The sequence below is a fragment of the Macaca thibetana genome, chromosome 13 (genome assembly GCF_024542745.1).
Source record: "Macaca thibetana thibetana isolate TM-01 chromosome 13, ASM2454274v1, whole genome shotgun sequence".
NCBI classification, from domain to species: Eukaryota; Metazoa; Chordata; class Mammalia; order Primates; family Cercopithecidae; genus Macaca; species Macaca thibetana.
In genome coordinates, this window is record NC_065590.1 from 97,129,092 (window position 1) to 97,138,292 (window position 9,201).

Genomic DNA, 9,201 nt, shown 5'->3' on the forward strand with positions numbered 1-9,201 from the left:
TGGTGAGGAGATCGCTTCAGCCCGGAGGCAGAGGTTACAGAGAGCAGAGATTGTGCCACTGCACTCTGGCCTGGGCGACAGAGCAAGACCCTTCCTGACTCAAAAACAAAAAGGAAAAAAGAAATACTTCTGCCCTGGTTTTACTGGTTTATCTACACAACATTAGAGAAGAAGCTACTGAAAACACAACAGAGCTCTTCCAACTTTCTCAGTGCTCTTTCCTACTACTCTCCATTCAGATCAAATGCAAAAGCAGAAGGAACAGCCATGTTAACCGTTCATTTCTTCTAAGATCCAAATGAGGGCTTCATATGATCACTGTCTTCAGATATGCTGGGATTCATACATCCATCACCCAAAGGACAAGTCTAACTCAGTGTTCTGTTCCTTTTTTGGTTCTTTTCTTTGCAAGGGAAGTGAAAAGCAGGCAAACGTTAGTGTCCTGTAGAAATAACTCAACTGAGATTTTACACCACTGCACGCTCCAAAATGGCTAAGGTGCTTAAAAATGGCTTTCAGCATGAAAATTCTATTCCTGCATTCTTGTTTTCACCATTAAAGACAAAATACTGCTGGCCGGGCGCGGTGGCTCACACATGTAATCCCAGCACTTTGGGAGGCCGAGGCGGGCGGATCACGAGGTCAAGAGATCAAGACCATCCTGGCCAACACGGTGAAACCCCGTCTCTATTAAAAATACAAAAAATTAGCTGGGCATGGTGGTGCATGCCTGTAGTCCCAGCTACAGCCTCCTGTAGGCAGGAGGTTGAGGCAAGAGAATCGCTTGAACCCAGGAGGCGGAGGTTGCAGTGAGTTGAGATTGTGCCACTGTACTTCAGCCTGGGCGACAGAGCGAGACTCCACATAAAAAACAAAAAAACCAAAAACAAACAAACAAACAAAAAAACCACTGCTTCATGTATTAACAATATGCTTTTCAAGCTTTATCAAAATTATTATGTAATAATGACTGATGCTTACAACCAAAGACCTGAAACAAACAATTTAGTTTATTTAAAAAAGAAAATAGGCCAGGCACAGTGGCTTACGTCTGTAATCCTAACACTTTGGGAGGCTAAGGCAGGAAGATTACCTGAGGCCAGGAATTTGAGACCAGCCTGGGCAAAATAGTGAGACTCCGTCTCTACAAAAAATTTTAAAATTAGCCAGGCATGACCTGTAGTCCTAGTTACTCAAGAAGCTGAGGCAGGAGAATCACTCAACCTCAGGAGGTTGAGGTTGCAGCAAGCTATGACTGCACCATTACACTCCAGCCTGGGTAAGAGTGAGACTCTGCTGCTAAAAATAATACTACTACTAAATGAAAAATTAAAAAGAAGAAGAAGAAGAAGAGAAAATAAATTTACACCTATCACAAGAAGTCTGACAAATAAGACCACTAAAATTGTCACCCTTCACAGACAGATGTGAGGATTTATTTGCTTATGAGACACAGGAGTAGTATACCTTGTGTTATTACACTGGTCTTTCTGGCACGAAACTTGTACCAACAAGTTTCTCCCATTCTCAAAAGTTTCAGTTAAAAATGTGTAACTTCATAATAAATGTTTCAGAAACGTAATTTATTGTAAGTCAATAAAACAAGCTATAAGAACAGATATATAATAATTTCCACTTCAAAGGAACTCTTCATGGCTATGTTTCCCTGGTAAGGGTTTCTTCTAGCATCATTAGTTATTACACAAGTTTCTGTTCATATTCAAAGAAAAAAGAGCTTATCTCAATCCCTAGCTCCAACTTAGTTAGACACATGGCCCCATACTAGGAAATAATCACCCTAATTTTTTTTTTTTTTTTTTTTTGAGATAGGGTCTGTCTCTGTCACCCAGTCTGGAGTGTAGGGGTATGGCATGATCTCAGCTCACTGTAGCCTCCAACTCCCAGGCTTAAGTGATCCTCCCACCTCAGTCTCCTAAGTAGCTGAGACTACAGGCATGCGTGTATTAACCAGCGAATTTCTGTATGTATGTATTTATTTATTTTTGAGTAGAGACAGGGTCTCGTCATGTTGCTCAGGCTAATCACCCTAATTTTAATAATAAAACTATCTCCTAGGCTTCTTTCACCTCTGTATTTCTTATATTAAGGAAAGAATACAGTGCCAGAATGTAGCCAATGGCCAGCAACTGGCAATTCTGGGTAAAGGTATTCGAGAATTAATTATCCTCTTAAGTTTTATGTAGGTTTGAAAGTTTTTAAAACAAAAATATAGCAAAAATAAACTGTAAAAAATATACACTATATTCACGAGAAGACGCTTGTCATTCAGAAACTTCTGGTAATCCCAAACAGATCCTGTTTTCATACAGGTACTGATGACAACACAATGATTACACAAGTTAGTCACACAGAGTGACAATGAGACAAAGGCCCCATGGCAAAGCTGTGCTTCAACGTAGTCTGCTGTTTTAAGTAGCACCCTAAAGACGTAGCCACCCCCAAATGTGTGTTCCTGGTCAGAAGGAAGAATGGAGAGGTGAATCCAGAAGAAAAGCGGTATGCACCCTGCATTAGAAAGACAGTGGCCTCGGCCATGAACCAGACTAGGGCCCCAGATACACACATCCTAGCTATGACCTCTGAGTGTGAAGTCGCACACAGGCTGGTAACATGTCTAGCGTAACAGTGACAGCTAGTGTTATCAGGGCAATGATGATGATGACACAGATCAGTAGTGTCATTTCCAGATAATGAAAACCATGTAAAATTCCATGCAGAGTATAGATTATATTGAATTAAGACTACTCCAAATCTCTAGAAACAGGCAACAAAACATATCCTGATCTTGGAACTAGACAGTCCTAGACTAGATAATATGGTTTCAAAGGCTCTGTAGTATCATTTCGGGAAAGGAAATCATCTTGACTACACAGGAATAAAGGTGAAAGGTAAATGAGCCCTGCCCACTTTCCATGGCACTAAGAACCACCTTCAGTGAGATGCTCAAACCCAAGAAGGCACATCTAGCATCCTCTTTTATGGTGGTTTCACCTTCTGGATACAGCCACAGCAGCTGACTGCTTTGCATGTTTCAAAAACAACCCTTTGATTCTACAATCACAGATTTTTAGCTTTGAACCACAGTAAGTCAAAGTACTCATTAAACTATTTATAGTCACTACAGAAGCAACTTGCATGGCATTCTACCAGCAAATGACTGTTTTATATGCTGCTGAATCAAGTGCATTGGAGACTGCTGTTAAGGGTTTTAAAGGCAGGCAAACCCACCTTGTAGTAGTCATAGAGCAGGCCCAGCGCAGCAGCGCTGTCTTCGTCTCCATTGATGCTCATCATCGCTTTGGTGGCTGCAGTGAGAGGGTTTTCCAGGAAGGATTTCCAGGCCTCATCCTCACTAGTGTAGGACCGCCGCTGTGGATAAAGTGCTTCATTCTGAAGAACCAACACTGGCCGTTTGCTTCAGAGAAATTAAAAAAACAAAAACAAAAAAACACATACTTTTCTACTGCAAGGCATCATAAGCTACCAATTCCTTGACATTCCTATAAAACAGCCTATTGTTTCAGCAACGACCCTAGGAAGTTAAATTAAGACAAGACCAGAAGACAAACCACCTAAGTGCAGACCAGTGGGTCCCACAGTAAGACATAAAGTGTCTAGGCAGCCAGAGAACTGGCAATTCACTTACACATGGAACCCAGGATACACAATTTGGCAAAAAAGCAAAACAAAACCATCCCTGAGAAAATGCCACGCTATTCAAATACTTTCCATAAACAAACAGGAGGACACAATAAGGAAAAGAGAATATCTGTTCTCTTCCAACAACAATCAGGACGGTCCCCTCTTGAGAAGAGCGTGTGCCGTTCATCACACTGCTACGTTATTCCTCTTTCTACTGTGGCTGCCATGCCTTAAAAATTCCTACCTGAACACAGTGGGGAGGGGAGAAGCAGCAGAAAGAAAAAGGGATACTTCACGCAATCCTCGGGGGTATATGGGAAAGCCAGAATATTCTACTGATTACCAGCAGATTGAGCATGGAATGTGGCCAAAGGGGACTGTAAATCAATAAAGAGGCATAATTTTCTGGCATGGGAGTTAACTGTTTATCTTAGAGATAAACACTTAAGAATCTCCAACAATAAATGAAGCCACTGAACAAAAAGATTTAAAAAAAAAATAGGTGGGAAAATCTGGCTTTTAAAAAGTCTTTACTAGTTTTACACACTGCACGAGAACTGTTTCATTTTAACACTGTAGTTTGGTGGGAAAAATCCAAAAAAATCAATGGCGATCTTAGTGAAACCTTATAGAAGATTTAATTTAAAAGATTAAAGCAAACATTACTAATTCCAAAAACCTGAAATGTAAACAGTCTCAACAACTGTTCAGTTGGTACTATTTAATAAGTCAATAAAGAGAAAAAATGGAACACTGACTCTAGCAAAACAAAGCAGTTTATTTTCAAGGAGAAAAATAAATTTTAAATGTTTGGAACTTCTCTGAATTATTACTATTCTAACAAGCAAATTGAAGGACCGGCTCTCATTGCAACACACAAATGAAATATGTAAATGGCCTAAAGGTGACCTACCTATTTTAAATGTGAATGTAGAAAGACTGATTATCTTTTCAAGTAATCAACAAAGGTTAGGGTTTGGGAATCACCCAAGGCCTTTAAAAACAGATAGATTCAGAAAAAGGAGAACACCTTCAAAAAAGGGGGAAAAATCCAACAAAGTGTCCTCAGTTAAAATGAAGTGTTATTTGAAAGCCAATGTTTTTACTCACTCATGGCATAAATCTTACATTTGGTAAGGAAGTCTTGAGGTGGTATACTATTTTAACACAAAACAAACCTAAAAGGCTATTCAAAGCGAGCAGATCATTTGTCTAAAAAGGAAGATTGCTTACGCAAATCTCAACTTTTAAGAAAATAAAGAAATATACAAAGTGGCATTCCCTGAGCCATCAGTACCAGAGTACAACAGCTACTGAACGGGTGGTGCCATGGACTGATTTACTGGTGTATTGCTAAGCTATAATTAATAGCGTAATAGCTACCTCCAGAAGACTATGACAGCACTTGGCTGTTCAATTCCCTTAATGCTAGTTTTCAACTTCCTCCTTCTCCCACCCACATCCCAAATTTGTACAAGCAACAGAAAATAGAGAAATGGCTTTATGTTTGGAATCGCCCTGAAGCTGTTTCATATTTCCAAAGCCTGCCTAAGGCCAAAATGTTAGCTTTGGAAATTTTGCCTTATCTAAACTATACGTCAAGAAATAAACACAAAACCAGTTGCCTTTGTCTACTTCCTCATGACAGTCAGGAAGGAGGCTTCAGTCGCTGAAGGCTCATCATTACTTTCAGGTGAGCCTTAAACCTTGCGTCAGCGATCTCTCAGACTTCTGAAATATGTTTCAGGCAATCATTTAACCGCATATTCTACAACACAAGAGTAATCCATTTAAGATACTGCATACAAAATATCTATCTCATCCAGAAAAAGAACACACTGACAAAAACCGATCCTTCACAACGAAGAAACTGGCAGACCTATCTGCCTTAAACTTACTGATCTGAAATATACTGACTGACTTGGTGCGATTTCCCTTTTTTTTTCCTTTAGTAAGTTTTTAAAAATTTTAGAACAACTTTATATTTTCAGAAAAGCTGCAAATACAGAAATATCCCTCGCCCAGTTAATCCCCCATGCTTTATTACATTACCACCTTATATTTGTCAAAATATGCTTTTAAATCACAAACCCTAAAAGGCATATTAGCTTGTACAGTACTTTCTCGTTTAACACCCGGATTTCAAAGTTGCATCCTCCTGATTCTCTCGAGCACTAAAAACACGGTAATCTGTAATTACCATCAATGATGCAAGTGGCAAAATAACTCCTACAGCCGTTTTCCCACTCATACCGCCAGCCAGTGAAAAGTAAACGCCTGGACATCGGGGCACTTCAACCTTCCCCTACATTTCTGTTTTGGAAGTTCCAGCAGGTCGCCGAGTGACGAGCCTGAGACCACAGATTACCTGGAGAAGTCCACCTGTCCCGACGCGGCGAGCTCCCCACCGGGCTCCCGAGGCCGACCGGGCAGGAGACTGGGGCGGGGAGGCCCGGGGGCGTTGGCGGCGCCCCGACCTCGCGCCGCACCTGACCGCGCCGGGGACCCCGAGCCCAAGGTGCGCGCCCGAGTGGGCCCCACCTGGCCGGGGAGGAGGCGAGGAGGGCGGCCCCTCCGGTGTCGAGTTTCCCCGAGGACGGGGTCTCTCCTCCCGACGCTCCGACCGAACAAAGAGCCGGGCAGGGCTAAGGGGCAGAGGCCGTGGCGGCGTGGAGTGGACAGCGGCCCCCGGCCCCCGGCCCGTGCCTGGCGCCCGCCCGCCCGCGAGGCCTCGGGTCTGCGCCCGGCTCGCTCGCTGCAGGTGCGGCCCCTCAGCGCGGCCCCCCCGCGGCGGCCGGACTCCCGCGCCTCACTCACTTGTCGTACTCCTGTGTCATCGCGCCCGCTCGCCGCTGCCGGGCCGCAGAACTGGACTTTCGGGTTGGGACAGTACACCCGATCCGGGGGGAGGAGGCGGCGGTGGCTGCGGGTCCGGAGCGGCGGCCCCGACGGGTTGGGTTCGCTTTTCTCGCTCTGAGCCGGCTCCGCGCGGGCTGCGCGCACTGGGCGCCGGGCTCGGCCGCTCATTGGCTGGCGATGCGCCGGCTGGGGGTGGGGCCTCGGGGCTGGGAGGCCGGCCGCGCCTTCTGATTGGTCAGAGAGGGGGCGCTGGGGCGGGGCTGACGGGGTCGAGCGGCGCGGGCTGGGGGCAAGGGCCGCGCGTTCCGCGAGGTTGCGCCCGGGACTGCGCCCCCGGCTCGCGGTCTTACGCGCCTGCCCTGACTGGAGAGGGAGCGCGGCGGCTGTGGCGCGCACCCGCCGACCTCCGCGCGCACCTAGAGCGCTCCCGCTCGCGCCGGGCCGCCGCCCCCGGCGTCCCCGGCCATCCCCTCCGCGACGAGCCTGGGCCGTGGAGCCGCCTCCTTCTTCGCTCACTCAGGCCTCCGCACCCCGTGCCCACGTTGCCCGCTGTTCCAGCCCCAGCGCCCCGCGCTGCCACTGCGCTCGCCCGGCCGAGGCGCCTCTGCCGGTCTCCGCGCTCCCCGGTCGCGCGTCTCACCTCTCGGTTCTCGCAGGCTGTCACACCCGGGTCCCGTGGCTTCCCCCGAGAGCCGTCTCCGGAATGTCCCTTCTCCTGGCCCACCGCGGCCGCGCGCTTTTAGCATTTCTTGCCCTCGCGGCTCCCGCGGTCCCCTCGGCGGCAGGCCCTGGGGCTCCGCGATGTCTCCGCCCCGCAGCCTCCCGGGCGCCACTTCCCCGCGCGGCCGCCCCACGCTGCCCGTACAGTCGCGCGCCCCGGGCCGGCCCCGGGTACCACTCCACTGCGACAGCCCCCACTTGTCCTTCCCGAGCTGCCGTCTTTCCCAGGGTCTGCCCACCGAGTCCCCACATGCCCAGCGTCGGACCTGACACTAGGGCAGGCGCGGCCCCAGACGCCGGAGACAGGGCAGTCAATAGAACAGACACAACTCCTCGCCTTCCTAGTTGGGGTAACGGGCAATGCAAAAATAAGTAAATGGTGTGGCTGGTTGAAAGGTAAAGCAGGCAGGCCCTGGGGAGGCGGGGAGGAGCCAGGCTTGAAGGAGATGAGGGGCCACGAAGGTGGGACTGTGCCTGAGGCAGGGACCCTGGTGTGTTCAGTGACCCGTGAAGGGACCCAGGTGGCTGGAGGGACACAGGGAGCCGGGAGCTGCGCTCAGAGATAGTGGTCGCAGGGGAGCGGATTGAGCAGGGCCTTGCCGGCTTCCGTAAGGACTGTGGCTTTTCTCTGGGCGAGGTGGGGACGCATTGGAGGGGCTTGGAGCGGGGAAGTGACAGGATCTCACATTTTAAAATAGTTCTTTGCTGCTGCGTGGTGGGGACCAGGTAGGAGGCCACTGCCATGATAGAGTGAGGTGGTGGGAAGTGGCCGAATTCTGGATATGCTTTGAAGGTGGGACCAACAGGATTGTCTGAAAATTGGATATGGGGTGTGAGAGGAGGAGGGAATCGAGGATGATTACAGGGTTTCCAGCTGGGCAACTGGAGGAATGATTTGCCATCCCCTGGGATACGGAAGACCTAGGGCATAGAAGATTTGGGGAAGAACAAGAGTCCATTTTGGACGTGCTAAGCTCAAGATGTATGGGAGATCCAAATCCATGTATCAGGTGGGCTCCTGAGTACGAGGCTGGAGTGCAGGGGGGAAGTCTGGGCTGAAGCTCACGTCTGGGCGCCGCCCACATCTAGAGGCCATTTAAAGCCATGAGAAGGCAGGGAGGAAAGAGGATGGGACCCATGCTGGATCCAGGAGCCTCAGACACAGAAAGGCTGGGAAGAAGAGCCAGTGGAGGAGACAGAAGCCAGGGACACCGAGGTCAGAAGCAATGGAAGCATGGAAGCCAAGGGAAGGAGGTGAAGTGAGGAGCAGCATGAGGTCATAGGGCCCTCCTGCAGCCAGCAGCCCCCTCCTCTGTGCCCTGGTCCTAGGCCTTCAGGAACCCGAATGGGCAGCCTCATTTGAGGCCACCCTTCGCAGTTTCTGTCCTCTGACCCTGGTCCCAGCACTGGATCCATGCAGCCTGTTGTTTGCTCTTATCACTAGTTTCCTGTTTAAATCAATTATCTTCTTCTTCTTCTCCTCCTCCTCCTCCTCCTTTCTTCTTCTCCTCCTTCTTCTCCTTCTCCTCCTTCCTTCTTCCTTTCTCCTTCTCTTTCTTCTTCTTCTTCTTCTTCTTCTTCTTCTTCTTCTTCTTCTTCTTCTTCTTCTTCTTCTTCTTCTTCTTCTCTCTCTCTCTCTCTCTCTCTCTCTCTCTCTCTCTCTCTCTCTCTCTCTCTCTCTCTCTCTCGCAGGTCTTGAACGCCTGACCTCAGGCGATCTGCCCGCCTTGGCCTCTCAAAGTGCTGGGATTACAAGCATGAGCCACCGCGCCCGCCAAATCATTATATTTTCTAAGCAAGCTAATTTAAGAAAAATACTACTCAATAACAGCATAGGTGGTCCCAAATAGTGTACGAATCATCAGGGTGGTGCCAAAGTAACTGACTTGGGAACAGTGTCCTTGCACCTGCCTTTCCTCTTTTTCCTCTGATCCGGCTCCACACTGCCACTGGAGTGAC

The 9,201-nt window shown here is 48.4% G+C and overlaps 1 protein-coding gene across 2 annotated transcripts in view; it reads right to left on the reverse strand.

The window, feature by feature from the left end:
- GRHL1 (grainyhead like transcription factor 1) overlaps window positions 1-6,662 on the reverse strand; it is a 47,365-nt gene extending 40,703 nt beyond the window's left edge. Inside the window, exons 1-2 of one of the 2 annotated variants that reach the window (XM_050753909.1) lie at window positions 6,481-6,662; window positions 3,250-3,436 (exon numbers count right to left, since the gene is read on the reverse strand). In XM_050753909.1, coding sequence (XP_050609866.1) covers window positions 3,250-3,436; window positions 6,481-6,500 — 207 coding nt within the window. In that variant the 5' untranslated portion in view covers window positions 6,501-6,662. The remainder of the gene's footprint in view (window positions 1-3,249; window positions 3,437-6,480) is intronic. The other variant, XM_050753910.1, reaches the window with a different exon arrangement.
- Window positions 6,663-9,201: the final 2,539 nt, after the last annotated feature.